The sequence below is a fragment of the Trichechus manatus genome, unplaced genomic scaffold (assembly GCF_000243295.1).
Source record: "Trichechus manatus latirostris isolate Lorelei unplaced genomic scaffold, TriManLat1.0 scaffold00012, whole genome shotgun sequence".
NCBI lineage: Eukaryota > Metazoa > Chordata > Mammalia > Sirenia > Trichechidae > Trichechus > Trichechus manatus.
Window position 1 is genome coordinate 27536572 of NW_004443948.1, and position 18315 is coordinate 27554886.

General features: G+C 40.3%; 1 protein-coding gene across 2 annotated transcripts in view; it reads right to left on the reverse strand.

Annotated features, from left to right (window-relative positions):
- Positions 1 to 18315, reverse strand: part of APP (amyloid beta precursor protein) — a 125928-nt gene that overhangs the window by 97390 nt on the left and 10223 nt on the right. For both annotated transcript variants that reach the window (XM_023726656.1, XM_023726658.1), the window contains exons 2-4: positions 8375 to 8508; positions 2361 to 2435; positions 1069 to 1227 (exon numbers count right to left, since the gene is read on the reverse strand). In XM_023726656.1, the coding sequence (XP_023582424.1) occupies positions 1069 to 1227; positions 2361 to 2435; positions 8375 to 8508 (368 nt within the window). The remainder of the gene's footprint in view (positions 1 to 1068; positions 1228 to 2360; positions 2436 to 8374; positions 8509 to 18315) is intronic.

Sequence of the window (18315 nt, forward strand, 5' to 3'; positions counted from 1 at the left end):
ACACAGTCTCCCCAATTAAAAAGCAGTGATTGTCAGACTGGATAAAAAAGTGAGATCAAATATATGCTGTGTGCATAAAATGTACTTCAAATATAAGTACAAATAGGTTAAGAGTAAAAAGATGGGAAAAGATGTACTATGCTAACGTTCATTTTTTAAAAAAAGCTGGAGTAGCATTGTTAATATTAGACAAAGTAGATTTCAGAGCAGAACATATTAGTAGGGATAAAGAAGGTCTGTTCATAACAATAAAGGGATCAAAGGATGAAAGAGGACATAAAAACTGAGAATTTATGCACCAAACATCAGAGCTTCAAAATGCACAAAGCAAAAACTGATAGCACTGCGTGGAGAAACAGACAAACCCACAATTATAGTCGGAGATTTCAATAACCGTCTCTCAATAACGGATAGCACAAGTAGGCATGTTAACACTCTCAGAATGTTCCTAGTAAATTTTCCCACTGAGGAAATCGATGCCTGCATTGCCTGGCAAGTCTTTCCAGGCACTGATCACTAAATACCACAAATAAGCCCTCCCACCACAGACATCATGACTGACTAGGAGTTTTCCCAGAGAATATGGTCACTGCCCTGTGAGCAGGAAATCCAAATTCGAGTTCCTACTTGGCCACTAAAAACCCTTACAACTCAGCCAAGTGTCAACTTTTTTAGATCTTAGTTACATCACTTACATGATGAGAGGGCTGGGCCTGGTTATTTCTCAACGTCCTTCCAGCTTTACTACAGAGCGGTTCTCTAACTTCAACTCTTCAAGTCATCACTGCCTCAAGAATATCAAGTCAAGGGTTGGACTTTGAGTCCCTGGGAAGCCTATCTGACTTCTCTGTAGAAAGATGTGTCTATTGTCCCAAGATGATCCATGGAGGCAGCTGTCTTGTGTTACCCTTCAACTTCAAGAAGGAATGGACAGATCTGAACCCATGAACAAGGGTGCTCACAGCATTTCTCTTGGTTTCTTTCTTATGGCCTTCAGTGCCCAGAATCCCCTGCCCCACGGTCTGTAATGTGAAGTAAACTGTAAAGCGAGGCCTCAGCTTGACCTACCCGTGGAGGAACAGCTTGCAGGGCAGTGATGTAGTTCTCCAGAGCCAGGCGACGACGGTCATTGAGCATGGCTTCCACTCTGGCCATGTGCGTCTCCACCAACTGCTGTCTCTCGTTGGCTGCTTCCTGTTCCAGAGACTCCACTTTCTCCTGGAAATGCTGCCATTACAAACACACACACATCAATCGGGAACTAAACAAATAGGATGAGGCAGCAAACTCAAGTCTTTTAAGAGTGATATGTTCTATCTTCTCAAAGAGGTGAAAACAATGCTAAAGATCGCATAAAATCATTCTAACATCTTGACGAATTCAGCATGTCTTAGGGGTTACTTCCGCTTCATGCCCCCTCCCCACCAAAACTTAATTTCCTAATAGAAATCAGGGTTACACAGGGTCCCTGAACACTGATTTGACTAATGATAAGGTAGGTTAAAGAAACCCTGGTGGTGCAATGTTTAAGAACTTGGCTGCTGACCAAAAGGTTGGCAGTTCAAACTCACCCAGCAGATCTTCTCAACAACCATGTAGGATAAATGGATGCACTCTTGAAACTCTAAACTATACTGCATTTTAAAAAAAAATTTCTTTCTTCCTAAAATCACTTTAAGTAAATGACCATACTAATCTCTCAGTTTATGACAGTTTCAGAGAAAAGTTCAAGGCCTCACATAATTGTCGCCAAAGGAAGAATCGGTAGAAGACTGGTATGTGGTGTTGGTTGCCAGTCGAGTCGATTCCGACTCATGGCAACCCCACACATGCAGAGTAGAACTGCTCCATAGGGTTTTCAAGGCTGTGGCCTCTCAGAAGCAGACTGTCAGGTCCTGTCTTCCAAGGTGCCGCTGGGTGGGTTTGAACCACAAACCTTTCTGTTATAGTCTTAACCATTTGCACCACCCAGGGATCTGGCAGAACATTACAGCAACCATATTTATATCATTGACAAAAAGTAGATTGTCAGTAATCATTATGAATTCGATGGCGTGACTTATAACTTGAGCTAACTGGAAACAAATTAAGGCAGGATTTTAATCAAACGATTACTAAACAATGATCAACAGTTTTACTGTTGTTGGTTTCTGCCAAGTCAATTCCGACTCACAGCAACCCCATGTGTTACTGAGTAGAACTGCTCCATAGGGTTCTCTTGGCTGTGATCTTAATGGAAGGAGACCAGCAGGCCTTTTCTTCTCCAGTATCGCTGGGTGGGCTCAAGCCACCAACCTCCAGGCACTGAGTCCACAGAGGTTTGGGCATTTTCGACTTGGCAGGGAATGGGTTCAACTTACCTGGATAACTGCCTTCTTATCAGCTTTGGGCAAGTTCTTTGCTTGACGTTCTGCCTCTTCCCATTCTCTCATGACCTATAAAATGAGAAAACATTTGAGTTTAAAACCATCAGTTCTCCTTTCAAATACAGATTTAATAGGCTGGATTGTGAGAGTTTTCCTTTATTTTTATCATTTTAAGTGTTTTTTTTAAAAAAACCACCATATTCCGTTCCAATCTGAATAATATTTGACCTCACATTAGGATGCAAATAATCAGTAAAATAAAGCCTATCTCCTTTCAAACTTGATATTCACCCAGGATTTCCCTGAGTGAAGTTCACTCAACGACCTGAATGTAAAGAGGAAGTGTCTTCAGCTGTACATGTTGTTGACAGAAAATAATAATTGATTCTTACAATTATCACCTATGGTTGCCCATTCTTTTTCAACTGTACTACTAGCTGTCAAGTAGAGTTTAAGTACAACTCATACCTGAACTAGGTAAAAAAACAAGCAAAAGATCAAGTAACCAAAATATTATTTTGTTGACAGATGTACTTTACGTAGTTTGTGGACTTTCAAAGTATGAGAAAATCTCATTTCTGGACTACAAAAGCCTGCTGTTAACTGTATTTGCCCCTAAAAACTGACAGAAGAATGAATAAGTCTTAGAAGAAATACAACCAGAATGATCCTTAGAAACCAGGATGGGGAGACTTTGGCTCCCTTACTTTGGACCCGTCATCAGGAGAGATCAACTGCTAGAAAAGAACATCATGTTTGGTAAAGTAGAGGATCGCTAAAAACGAAGGAAACCCTCAACGAGATGAACTGACACAGTAGCCACTACAATAGACTCAAACACAGCAGTGATCATAAAGATGACACAGGACCAGCCAACATTTCATTCTGTTATAAAAGAGGTCGCTATGAGTCAGAGCTGACTCGATGGTAATTAACTACAGCATCCTGAAAATACTGATTTTTCCACAGTGTCCATCAAGATCACAAAAAAAAAAAAAAAAAAAACAAGGCTTGGGATAAATAACTATTGACAGAGACCTACTGCATGGGTTCTAATTAGCTATTTCATTGGCTGTTAGCTTCAATTCTCTGTATAAGATACAGTCGCTGCCTCATGTTGCTTTAGAGAAATTATGGAGAAAACAGGATGGAAGGAGTTTCCTATTACAGTAGAAGAACACACTAAAAATAACCTCAAATTCACAGCAAAATTGGGACAACTGCCCAGCTGCCATGAGCAAGAACAGAACACGCAAAAAAAGAAACACTGTCCCAGAAAAGAAACATTGTCCCAGATGCCTTAGCGTGGGCAAGAGATATTTGCCCTTCTGATATTTGCTACCTTAACTTTATGAAGGAGGTAAATATCTCATTTTCCTGCTTTGCGGATGTTCAGAGGCCATACCCTACCATGAACTCGATAGGCAACAAATCTCAGAATCAGCTTGAAATAGAAGCCACGTGTCTCATCAGAATATGAAAAACTGATATCCTGCATTACACTGACATTTTGTTCATCTTACCTTCTTGTTCATTCAGAACCTGGACTTTCAGCTTTGAGCTGGGGAACCTATAGAATAATTGTTGTTGGGTGCCGTCGAGTTGATCTCTACTCATAGACCCTACGTGAGAGAGAACTGTCTCATAGGGTTTTCTAGGCTTTAATCTTTATGGGTACAGATCACCAGGTCTTTGTCCCACAGAGACGCTGGATGGGTTCCAACCACCAGTCTTTCGATTAACAGCCCATTTGCGCCACCAGAGCTCCATATAGAATAATTAAGGCCATCTGTTTAGCTAATGAATCGAAAATAAACATTAGTCTAAAAATGAAATCAAGGTTTGGTTTTCAGAGCAATTTAACAATATATACTTGGGGAGAATTTTTATTTTTGTCCCCACTCCCACAGATAAAACAATTCACCTGTAAAAGCACCCGACAAGCCAAAGACACATCTTTACTCTGCAGGCCTGACATCTCTCTTTGCACAATGGCTTCTACTGGGGCACAATGATACCAGATAACATTACCGACCACCTGCTACATACTACATCCTGTGTTAAATGCTTCACATAATCTATCTCATTTAACTGATTCCTTACAACAGCCTCTGAGATGAGGCATCAGCACTCCCATTTTATAGACCAGATTAAGTTACCTGCTCAGGGTCAGGAAGGTAAGTAATGGAGAAGAAATTGAACCAAGATCTGGCTAAGCTCTGAAGACCAGGCTTTTATTCCCAATGGCCCAATTTACCGTTATAAGATGAAAATTCCAACAGGTGAGCTAAGTTTATTGATAGCTGGTGACAGGAGAAAGGACTTTCCATAAGAGGAGTTCCTGTGTAGTACAAATGGTTAATGCACTCGGTTGTTAACTGAAAGGTTGGAATTGGGAGTCCACCCAAACACCACAGAAAAAGGCCTGCTGATCTATTTCCAAAAGGTCACAGCCACTGAAACCCCTATGGAGAACAGTTCTACTCTAAACACACACGGGGTTGCCATGAGTTGGAATCAACTTGACAGACAATATGGGTTCTTATCTTAAAAACAACAAATTTACAAATTTACAGTAAGGTCAACGTTTTGTTTTGAAGGACTTCATTTTAAGGATCTATTAAAACTGCTAAAGACCTAAGTAATTAGAGTATAAATACACTGTTCAAATGCTTATTTATATGTGGTAAAGGCTATTCTCAACAGAGTAACACAGCAAAAGCTACAAGTTTAGAGCTATTATGAGCCCCCAAATAAAACAAATAAAAAAACCTCCATATTTGTAAAAAACCAAGTAACAACCACACACAAACATACACACACACAACGATTAAAACCCAATTTATCTGAAATTTAAAATTATAGAGTCTAAACATTGACGTTGCTCTAGAGATCCCTATAAAACCATTTCCCACTGCCTACACAAAGCCAGCAATATCTGGATTTATGGATCTTCCAAGACTTGGCTGTTGCACGCAGAGAAAAATGACAACCACTAAGTAGAGATTTAAGAGGCAGACAAGTTCAAAGTCAAACTGTCCCCAGAATTCAGCGCCACAGATTATGAAGCTAAATGTTGATTCTCAGCTGGCTCACTTTCCTACCTCCCCACTGGTGTCTAGTCGGTAGTATTCTCTGCTCCAGGATAAACTCTTTTAAGACATCTCAGATACATTTAATGACTAAAAGATAAAATATCAAAACTTACAGGAACTAAGTCACGGGTAAAACAGATGTGCTAAGATAAAGTTAAGTTGATATTCTAGGGAGACCTATACTCTAGAGTATTTAAAATTCATCTTCTTAAAAGGATCAAAATGACATACTGAAGAAACAAAAATTTCAGAGCTTGCATTTGTTTTTTATAATAATGCCTATTTGTTTATGTGTCCAAGACTGAAATGCAAGGTTACCAAGGTGCCTTATATGAATTTACATGAGCGGAAAGGATTTTACAATCCAGCTTGAAAGGTAAGACATGTACGTCAAACTATCACTAATAAAACTGGAGAACAAATATTTACAGGAAAGGCCAGAGCAAGGACTGCTTTCCGCACTCTGAGGACTATGTGGGGTATAAGGAACGGGTGCGGTAGGCCATTTGCGGAAGGAGCAATGCCAATGACCAAGAGAAGGCCAAACTGAGCTAGGCAGACTGTGAGCGCAGTAGCCTAACCAGAACAGCAGAGTGAAGGCAGACAGGTGATGTCAGCAGCTGAGGCAGAAGAGGTAGACCAGGAGGCTGGAGTAGGGGCAGGGGACACTCCAAATGCCAGGCTGAGCATTCAGTGTTCATCTGGCCTATTTTTATCATTATTATTATTTTGGAGTTCGCTTGCCCAGGGCAACAGAAGTTTCCGGAACAGGAAGTGGGATAAGATTTAAATTTAAAGGAGAGCACTCCAGTGGCAATAAGTAGGGTGCACAGTCCCCCTACTCTTTAACAGTGATTATACGTCAGCCTGCGTCTTTCCTAATGAAAGATCCTATTTTTCAAAAGAATTGACTTCATATGAAACGTCACTGTTCCACACTAGCTGGCTTTCTAGTTCAACCTGATTTTAGGTTTTCATTATGGGCAATTAGAACTGCACATCATTTTCCAGAGCCAACAGCATTGTGATTGCTGTGTGTGTATGTTTAATTATATTAGAGTCAAGCATAATGGCTACTCATCTTCAAAGAAAAAAAAAAGAACTCTGTTATACCATTCTAGATGCATTAGTACTATCTATTAAAGACTTATTATGATCTTAGAAAATATATGGCACACTAACTCAAAAATCCTTTTAAATGTCTACCATGATGCTTTTAATTATTTTTGCTAAATATGGCAACAATTAGTCATACTTTCTGATATTTGCTCCAGAAGATGACCACCGAAAAATGAACAGCTGACTTTAAACTTCGATTTTTCTTCATTCATTCACTTATGTTTTCTTAAAACTAACTTACCCTCTTTTTTCTTTTTCAAGTTCATTGTTAGGTACATAGACTATAAATAGAACCGTGACTGGCAAGTAATACTCACTGCCGTCAATAGCGACCCTATAGGACACAGTAGAACTGCCCCATTGGGTTTCCTAGGCTGTAATCTTTAGGGATCTTTCTCCCACGGAGTGGCTGGTGGGTTCGAACAGACCACCTTTTGGCAAGTATTAAGTGTGGATTAATGATGAATCTTAGAAAAGGCTAGAATTCTCACTATTGTCTATATAACATCCACGAGCTTCTTGGTGGTGCGAAGGGCTAAGTGCTCAACTACTAGCTGGAAAGTTGGCCGTTTGAACCCACCCAGAGGCGCCTTGGAAGTAAGGCCTGGAGATCTGCTTCCCAAAGGTCACGGTCATGAAAGTCCTATGGGGCAGTTCTACTCTGCACACTTGGGGTCTCCATGAGTCAGAATCAACTCGATGGCAACTAATAACAGCAATGATACAACATCCAGCACCTATTACTAGGCAGACCTCAAATAGTAGTTGATAATATTATATATTGATTAGCCCCTTTTTTTGGGGGTGGGTGGGGGGCAGGAGTGGTTCAGTGGTAGAATTCTTGTCTTCATTGTGGTGGGCCCAGGTTCGATTCCTGGCCAGTTCACCTCAGGCACAGCAGTGGAGGCTTGCAGGTTGCTCATGATGCTGAACAAGTTTCAGTGGAGCTTCCAGACTAAGACTAAGAAGAAAGGCCTGGTGATCTACTTCTTAAACCCAGTCAGTGAAAACCCTCTGGACCACAATGATCTTGATCTGCAACGGACCACGGGATGTCACAGGACTGAGAAGCGTTTTCATTTCTCGCCATGAGTCCCGGACCGACTGGATGGCAGCTAACGACCAGAGCCAAGTTTTGGACTCAAGCTATTTTTAAATTTGTTTAAAAAAGAATCTGATTTTTTTTAAAAAAAGGATTTGCAACCTAATGTAATGAAAGCATTATACTGAGAGTGGGGAAGGCTTGGGTTCCAAACACTTGCTTTGGGTTCGGGAGAAGAATTGCTCTCTAAACTTCTATTCCATCGTCTACCACTTACGGGACTAGATGAAATGATTATTATGTTAAGTTTCTATGGTTTTATGAATTAACTTTGCAAGAAACAATAGGTTCAAAGTTTTAATAATCTGGTGTTTCATACAAAAATATTCTTCATCTTTACTAAAGAACATTGAATGGATTTTAATTTATAATGTGGTGATTACAGGTGCCACATATACATATAATAACGACACCAAGTACCTTTTCTCATCCCGTGGAGAATGTCGTAGGCATAATTTATTTCGTACTTACAAAACGCAACTTCAAAACTACACCTAAATCTTTCCTAGGGGACATGCGAGTGGAAGGTACAACAAACCCAAAATTGATACCATTAGAGCAAATATATTTTTAAAGACTTGGATAAAATTAAAGACCTAATTCCCAGCCCTAGGTATTTATCAGTCTGGGGAACACCGAGGCTGCAATTTCCCCAATACGGTAGGGCTGAAGGACTGAAGAGTTGCATTTACCTGGGACATTCTCTCACGGTGCTTGGCCTCGAGTCTCTCCTTGGCTTTCTGGAAATGTGCGTGTTCATTCTCATCTCCAGGAGTCTCCAGGTACTTGTCAACGGCATCAGGGGTGCTGGCAGCTGTGGTAGGAACTATCAAGCAGAAGGAAAGCAGATTTGAGAAGAGAAGTAGGGTATGCAATTATTTAAAAGAAAGCCATAGTTCCAGTTATGTTCAAGAACACAGAATTTAGTAAAGAAGCACATTCAGGATGCTAATGCCGCTGAAGAGAATACCGCGAGACAGCTGGCAGCACAGCAGGGGTGTATTTCAACGCTTTCAAGAACAGGGTGAAGGAAAATCTTTCAAACCGTCCATTTTGCAATTACGGTATTACATTTAAAATTCTTTGCAAAACAAACATGCACAGAGCAAAAACAGTTGGTGCTTAAGAATACGGACATGTATCTCCAAATCAGCATGCTTTGCTAGACTAATTTTTGTAAATCTGAAAGTAAATAGTAGGATCATAAACATCCCACTGTAAAATGTCTGCAGAAACCAATGAAACTTCAAAATTAGTCCATGACAAAATAATGGGACCTTGGAATAAGGTAAAAACAAGACTGTATTTTAGATAGCTGGAATATAGAGTCTTCCTTCATGAGAAAGTATTCGAAACACCACAAAATGAAACAAATATCAACGAATGCATTTCTGAAATCACAGAAGGGCCTTTTTCCCTACACAAGTTTAATACTGCAAAGCAGTATTACTAAGTTGGAACATATACTGCTACACTGCACGGAAACATAAATACCCATAACGAAGAGTGTCCTATAAAAGAACAATGTGCTAATGCATGAGCTGAGGGAATGATAATGCTTACATAAGCAGTTTCCCAAAATATTAGTCATGACTACTGAGAAACCAGAGTATGGATTTTGATTGGAAGAAAAAAGCACTTTTAACCTGAAAAACGAAACGAGCTGTTTTTTACTACTGTTCTCAGGTGAAATCAATTTTAGGCGTTTTGTTTAAAAAAAGATTATTTATTAAACATCATTCATGTTCCAAGCACTCTTCATCACTACCCTCACCTAATTATTTGACTATTATATTCGGGAAATAGTATCTCAGAGGAGACCTGAATGAAAAGTAATTATAGCTAGGTCATTTTGAAACCAACATTAAGTTAAATGCCTTTTACACATGCTTTAAGAAAACATCTGGAATCAACAATCCTAAGGCTCCATGATTTTAATGAAAATCTCCAAATGATCTGTACGATTTTAAAGAGAAACATTCCTTGTGATTTCCTCCCTTCTACTTCAATCACTGTTCAATGATTATTCAAAAAAAGGAAAAAAAAGGCAGTTTAGGAGTCTAACCAAATGTTGCTTTCAACTGAAAACCGTTACCCATCGCCATCGAGTTAATTCCGACTCATAGTGACGCTGAAGGACAGAGGAGAACTGCCCCCACAGGGTTTCCAAGGAGTAGCTGGTGGATTCGAACGGCCGACCTTTTGGTTAGCAGCAGAGCTCTTAACCAGGGCTCCTTCAGCTGCAAGGAGGGGCATATTCCAAGAAGCTTTTCAAAACACATGTTTGTCCAACCCCTCTCCCACTTCTTCTACTCCACCCCTGGGGCTTTTTGATTCAGATGCCTGGGACTATCAAATGCACGAATATTGTGAAAGGCTTTTCTGGGTGGTTACTGATCCAGCACATTAGTCTGTCCCTGTTCTCCATGCAGTAAACAAGGCAGGGGGAAGGCATGAGCTGGGGCTTTGGCACATCTGGCTGTGACTCCCAGCTCCTTCTTAGACTAGGACCCTGGGTGATGCAAACAGTTTGCATTTGGCTGCTAAAAGAAAGGTTGACTGTTCAAACCCACCCAATGACATCACCGAAGAAAGGCCTGGCAATCTGCTGCTGTAAAGATTACAGCCAAGAAAACCCTATGGGGCAGTTCTACTCTGTTAACACGGGGGCCGCCATGAGTTGGAATTAACTCGATGGCAATAAGTTTAGTTTCTTGTTCTTCTTTTTTTCTTCTTAGACTAGCTGTGACCAAAGGCAAGTAACTTAAGGACTCCATGTTGTAGCTTCTTTATCTATCAAGTAGGAATAGCATGTCTACTTGATGAAAATGCTCAGAAAATCAGATACCACACCATGTGTATGCAGGGAGGGTGGCAAACAAGGCACTTCATACATGTTAGTGCCCCTCCCTCCTCCTTACTGTATTACATCCTGTTCAATTCTTGGAGCCCTGGTGGCACAGTGGTTAAGAGCTGGGCTGCTAACGACAAGGTCGGCAGTTCGAATCCACCAGCCGTTCCTTGGAAACCTATGGGGCAGTTCTACTCTGTCCTATAGGTTTGGGTTTTGGGGATATTCAAATCTTAGAGCTGATGCTAACCATGGGGAAAATCAGTTACTTTTATTTCTAATCCACTGAAAATGAATTACACATAGATGTGCCATCTATAGGAAAGGTAATACATATTTTTCTCAAACATTTTAGGTATAACCCATACGAAAAGTTGAAATTGTTGAAAATGAATGAGATCTTAAGTTCTAAGGCTGAAAAATAATTTTCAATCTTATAATTCTTTTTGTTAAAAAAAAAATAACAAAGGTAGGTGTTTTTCTGTAGAAATTCAAGCAAACCAGTATGCAAGTATTTTTAACTCAATCATTTCCCCCAACTTGTAACTGAAATGGAGGCGTTATTTAGCATTTTGAATTTGTTTCTGATGGTTCTGATAATTTACTCATCGCTACCGGTAGAGCTCAAATTAGAACAAGTTAAAGCAAAACTAGAAAATAAAACAATGATAATCTTTTAGCAGAGTACAATCTTGCAGAATGAAATAATTAAGGGGACTATATCTTACATTTTAAACACAGGAAAATGCCTAAGTGTTTGGGGTCACATTTGCTGATTAAAATAGTTGTCCTGTTTCCAACTGTAGCAATTATAGCATGGTACCATCTCCTTCGGAAAATCAGAATTATAAAACTTGCTATATATATGTAGGGAAGTTTCCACCTCTCAGTTTGCAAATCTGTCCACTGTGCTATGGGGAGGAGAGTTGCTGTAAAACTCATTGGCCTAAACTGAAATGTAGCTTTGTAATATGAAGAAAAGAATACGAAAAAGAGAATAATAAGGGAATGAGAATGAGAAGCATGCTTCAGAGGATTAAGACTATTTCGAATATTCAACCCTCTTTTTAGGTGTATGGAAATGAATGCAAATACTGTATTATCCATTCATTCAATTTCATCAAGAAATATTCGCTTTGAAAAGACCAGACTTAATGGTCTGACTGAAGCTGGAGGAACCCTGGAAAGCGCGCCCCCGGACTCTCTGTTAACCAAGAACTAAAACCATTCCCAAGGCCAACTCTTCAGACGAAGATTAGACTGGACTCTGAGACATAAAATGATACTCGTGAAGAGTGTGCTTCTTAGCTCAAGCAGATACATGAGACTAAATGTGCAGCTCCTGTCCAAAGGTGAGATGAGAAGGTAGAGAGGGTCGGGAGCTGGCTGAATGGACACGGGAGATCAGGGGTGGAAAGGAGGAGTGTGCTGTCATAGTACAGGGAGAGCAATTAGGGTCACATAACAATGTACAAATTTTTGTATGACAGACTAACTTGAATTGTAAACTTTCACTTAAAGTACAAAAAATAAAATAAAAAAAGAAACATTCCCTTTGAATACACCCTCATTACTTGTCCCAGTTACTTCCTTTGGTTGAGGATTTGAGAGGAGTTGTTTCAGTTTGCACTCAGCTGCTAACTTAAAGGTTTGCAGTTCAAGCCCACCCAGCTGCACCTCAGAAGAAAGGCCTGGTGATCTGCTTCCATAAAGATTACAGCAAAGAAAACTCTATAGGGCAGTTCTACTCTATAGCGCATGGGGTCGCCATGAGTCAGGAGTGAATCCATGCAACGGGTTTGGTTTCTGGTGTTTTGGTCTCTTTAAGTCATCTATAATTTAATTTTTTTTAGTCATTCATAGTAACTTAAATTAGTAAACGTGAATGAAGTTTTTCTATATTTATACCATCTAGCAAAGCAGATCACTGTCTGGTCAGGGAGAGAAGAAAGATGGCAAACCTTAGCATTTTAAAATGTATTTAGTATGTTATATCCCTGCCGGGAAGCTGGTGAGGAGGAAGTGGAGAGCGTTCAAGGAGGAGCTTGTATGGTGAGCTCAATTTCCATGTTTCTATATCCCCACATCTTAATGAAGTTATCTTATCAGGACTTGCTGCCATTTTGTGACAAAGTCCGTGGTAGGCAGGGACCTGATACCAAAGGGGTGGGTGGGGGCAGGAGGTCCAGTGGCCTTGTCCTCACCCTTTCAAGGTGCCTCCTTTTGGGAAGGCTGTGACCCCCAAAATGTCAGGATACACCCCAAGGCACAAAGACAACAGGAAACTATATATCACAGGAAGAGAAACCAGTGAGGATGGTTTATTGTTGGTTCTTAAACTACCACAAAGCAGTGACTTCTGATTTGTCAGTGACAGTTTATCCCCTTCAGAGTCCTCTGAGGTTCCTTAGAAGCTGCAGAATGGCCTGGATTTCTCAGCTGGCCAAATAATAATAGCCTCCATTCACTGGTTCACTGCTAGCTCGCTTTACCTGCGTTCTCATGTACAATGTGGGGAGAAAACACGTTACCCAATTACACTCTCCAGGTAGGGGAAAAACGCTATCATTTAGCATGCTCACTCACATCCCCAGACATGCAAAAAAGTCTGGATTTAGGATTTTAGGTAAACTATGAACTCTGGTGGTGAGGATGGCATAGGACTGGGCACTGTTTAGTTCTGCTGTACACAGGGTCGCTACGGGTCAGAGCTGACTCAACGGCACCTAACAACAAACTATGAAAAAGCTATAAAGTTAACTTTTAGGGCTAATTTACCCACATGTCCGGGGTACCGGGAAGGCTTGTTTTGTTAATGTTCAACAGGACTTGGTTAAAAAGAAAAAAAATACTTTATCCTGATATCTTTCTGCCTATTTTCTGTCAAACAGCTAGTCTTGACCCTGCTTTTATCTGGTAAGTGGCCTCTGAACAAGCTTTGGCAGAACTAAGGTTATAAAATAGGGATCAAGAGAAAGACCCCACAGAACTTGCCTCTGGAGGATCCTATTGAAACATAACCATTCACACTTTCTCCAAGCAAGCTTTTGCTGGGTGTGTTCATGTTTCCACAGCAAACACTTATTTCCTGGACTTAAACTCCAAGTTAAACCTCTTTGTCTACAGGTTTTGGTCTCTAAATGCCAAATCATTAGCAGCACTAATACCACCATATGCACAGGCTTTTAACTCCCCAAATGACCTTCATATTTATGTCCATGTTTCAATCTCATCACAGCCTTGTAGGATATGGTAGGACGTACAGGATGCTGCTACTCTCCCTTTACAATAGTGAGGACTGGTGTCTAAATACTTATACCAAATGCAACAGAAAGTATTCCCAACTTCCAGAACATTACTGCTTGAAAGCAAACATTCTGTTTTCCAAAATTCAACGGCATTTTGGATGGCTGGTGCTTTCTTCTAAGCCTCATCCTTGTTCTTGCAACCCTGGTTGGTCAAGGGTATCTGAGAAGCTGAGGTAACAGCTCTATCGCAGACAGAATGCTTTGAGTGTGTTTGTTCATTCCTTTATTGCTTCATTCCACAAATATTAAGTCCCTGGGTGATGCAAACACTTAAGCACTGCCTACGAACCAAAAGGTTGGCAGTTCGAACCCACCTAAAGGCATCTGGAAAGAAAGTCCTGGCGATCTACTTCCGAAAGATCACAGCCATTGAAAACCTTATGGAGTACAGTTCTACTCTGCATGCATGGGGTCACCATGAGTCAGAATCAACTTGAAGGGAATTTTTTTTTTTTTTAAATCTGTGTGACACACATGGGAGAAATCAACGAACAAAACAAAGATGCTTCCCCTGTAGAACTATATTCTCGTGAGAAAAAAAAAAAACAACACTGTAAAAAAAAAATTAAAAGCGAAAAAAAAAAAAAACCAAGAAAACATATTGTTTCTAGAATGTGATATATATCATGGAAAAGAGAGAAAAAATAGAAAAACAACAGGGTTAAGAAGGATCAGGAGTAACAGTAAGGGAAGGGGAAAGACTGAGTCTCATTGAGAAGGTAACATTTGGACAAGTGGCTGAAGGAAGTGGGGAAGTTAGCAACACAGTTATCTGAAGGAACAACACAGCAGACAGACAGGGCAGCTAGCACAAAGGCCGTAAGAGGCAAGCGTGTCTGGGGAGTTCCAGGAAGAGAACGGTGGCCAGGGCTGAAGACTTGAGAGACAGAGTGGTGGGGAAGGCGGAGAGAAAAATGGGGGACAGATCACATAGGGCCCTGGAGCCATCGTAAAGACTCTGAAAGAGCCAGTGCAGGGTGTTGAGGAGAGGAAAATGTGATGTGACAGGTTTTAAAAAGATCAGTCTGGCTGCTAAAGAAGCAGAAATAGATGGAAAGAGATCTTTTAAAAGTGGAAGACAAAGATGACAGTGGCTTGGTCCAGGGTGGTACTGTGGAGGTGGTGAGGGTTTCCCACGGAATGCGTACACACACACATTTGCTTCTTTCTTTCACAAAACGCTGTTCCCTAAACCACAGGTAATCAAATATGAAGGGAGAAATGGCTTATAGCTTTCACATGTGTGTGAGGGGCCATTTCGGTTTTAAAAATGATGCGTCAATGCTTGTCACAGAATTTAAACTTCACGTTGTAATCTCCTCTCTTAATGCCTGCCAGAGCTCTACTTTCTGGGAATGGGGGAAAAATCAGGTTTGTTCTACTCGGTCCTATAATGTCTCCGTGATTTGGAAATCTACTGGGCAGCAATGGGTTTCTTTTTGGTGCTGCATCCAAGGTTCCTGTCACAAAATATACCACAATCATTCACGCCAAGGAAACATTTCCATTCTTGCTTTTCCTGACAGAACTTTATAATTTTAAGGAAAGTTACTTCAAAAGAAGGTGAGCCTGCAGTTATCTTCAGAATGTGGTAGAAAATCATTCCTCTCACCCATCTGGAGGGCCTACGTACTGAGGCAGACCATCAAATCTAACTGTATGTGCCCCAATTACCCTTATTTTCTGTCCTGGTTTTGTAATCAGCGAACCATACTCCATTCATATTCATATAAAGTCGGCAGGAAATTGCCCCTATCACTTTGATACTCATTTATTTCCTCAATTTCCAGAGCGACACATAATTTTACGGACATAATGAACTCAGGATGAAAAAGGAGTAATAACCCCACCTTCAAACAGTAACGACTGCGACCACCTCCGCCAGGCCAAAAGGCCAAATGTTTCCCTAAAGAGAGGCCCGTGAATGGTGTTTAGTTGATATACTAACATTAGACAGTAACAAGCAAGAAAACCTGATTACTCTTTCATAAGCAGAAAGCAATCTGTCTTTATACTGTTGACAAGAGAAGATGAAAGTAAAGTAAGTCCTATATAAGTCATCAGCTTATCACTGAAAATGGTATTTATACACAGCTAGCAATGCTGTCCCTTGAAATGGCTAGGATTTATATAGCGGAGGTGACAAGGAGGATAATTTATATACAAGTGAAGTATAAACCAGTAGAGAACAATTTTCTGTGAAAATTAAATCTTGAAACATAGCAGAGCTTTCAGACAGCCACCCCAACTTAAGGGAAAAACAAACAAACAAAAAACCCTCCATTTCTCTTATACCAAAACAGCTTTAAAAAAATAAAAAAAAAAACCACCAAGCAGTCTAAACACAAGTATTTCCTGGACAGATGAGCCATTTATAATGTGAAAATAAGTGTGCTATCTTTATATGTGGTATGAGACTCTCTTAAAAAAAAAAAAAAAGGCCTCTTTCCCCCTGATATGCCCTCACATCACAGGTGTTTTATAGTCAGAGCAATCACAGCCGGCTGAGAACACTATTACTGCAATGTGTGGACAAACGGTAATAAAAATGTAATCTATGCTGTGTTTACTGTACTCAAGCTACATTTCTTTTTTATGTCTTAAGGGCACATTCTGACATGGGAGTTTTGTCAAATACGTGAAGTGAGTGTGAAAGGATGAACACCAGTCTTATTTTTACTCATATCTACATCCTATTTAGCACAATGCACCCGAATTTAAAAGCAACCTCAAGTTTTCGAACCTTGAAAAAAAAAGTACGTGAGGTAACAAGGATAGCAACCAGCATCTAGACTGTCTTAACCTGAGGTGATTGTTTTTTCTCAGTCTGTCAGAAGCTACTCTCACCTTCATTAATGGTGGCTCATAAAGAGATGACCTGTCACAGCCACTCAACACTCAATAGATGAGTTTAAAAAGTCAAATCTTCAATATTTTCCACTTTCATAGAAATTGTAGCAGCAGAAGGCAGATGGCACTGTTAACCTCTATGGAGGTCTTAAGGAAAAATCGATTTCATTTTACCCCGGTCTTCCACGACATTCTTGCCCTACACTTGTATATTTTACTTTATATTGTTATTTAATTCTGTCACTTACTTGGGTCTCATCTCATCAATAAAACCGTCAAGTTATTGAAAAGCTGGGTACTTGGTTTAGTTGCTGGCATCCCTCAAATACCTAGCTTAGCTTCAGCTCAAGAGTAAAACCAAAAACCAAACCCATTGCCATCAAGTCGATTCCTACTCATAGGGACCCTATAGGACAGAGTAGAACTGTCCCATAGGGTTTCCAAGGAGCGGCTGGTGGATTCGAACCACTGACCTTTTGGTTAACAGTGGACCTCTTAACTACTACGCCACCAGGGCTCCAGCCCAGAGTCAGCTCAAGAGTAACTAACAGCTCTATTAAACCAAGAGTTGGTAAGCTACCACCCACAGGCCACATCTGCCCTGCTGACTACTTTTTAAAATAAAGTTTTATTGAAATGCGGCCATGTCCATTGGTTCACTTATTGTCTGTGACTGCTTTCACACTATGACTGTTGTGTTGAGTAGTTATGACAGAGACTGTATGCCCTGCAATGCCTGAAATATTTACTCTCCTTCACAGAAAGTGTTTGCTGGCCCCTGTAATTAAACTATCTACTTACTCTCCTCTGGCAAAACATCTAAAGAATGTCATTGTTGCTGTTGGGTGCCATCAAGTTGTTGCAATCCCATGCGACAGCAAAGAATTACCCCATAAGGTTTTCTAGGCTATAATCATTACCAGAGCAGAATGCCAGGTCTTTCTCCTGCTGAGTCGCTACGTGGGTTTGAACCACTAACCTTTCAGTTAGCAGCTGAGCACTTAACCACTGCACCACCAGGACTCCTTAGAATAGGGCACATATGAGTTTTCTTTTATTGCTCTGAGTAAATGACTTTATTTTTTAAAAATAATGCTGGCTTGCTGAGTAAATCGATTCCTTTTAATCTTAGGATTTATCACCATGATAACTTTGTGGAAAAAGCCATTCTTTTTATCCTAAGCATTTCTGGATATCAAAAAATTGGCTCTTCATACTTGTCAATCAAATAGTTTTTACTGGCACTGATGTGACATGCAATTTAATGCACTATCACATCTTTTAACGCTTTTAACAATGCTGGTTAGTAAAATGAAAATATCCTACTTCCATTAGTATTATAAGAATGTGCTAACAGGAACTAATATTTGCTATTTCACGAGCAGAAGAACAAGTATAGTGTGATTAAGAACAATGGTCTAAATCTGGTCCAAGACTAAACGGCCTGGGCATTATGACAGCAGAGGATGACGCTGGGACTAGGTGGCATATTACATTCAAAGGCCACATGGCGAGTTATCTACAGTTTGCAACTGATTAAGGCTCAGAAGCAACAGACTTAGAATTTGGATAGGGGGTTTGGCTTGCTTTGATAACACGCTCCAGTTCTTTTTACATTCTCTGG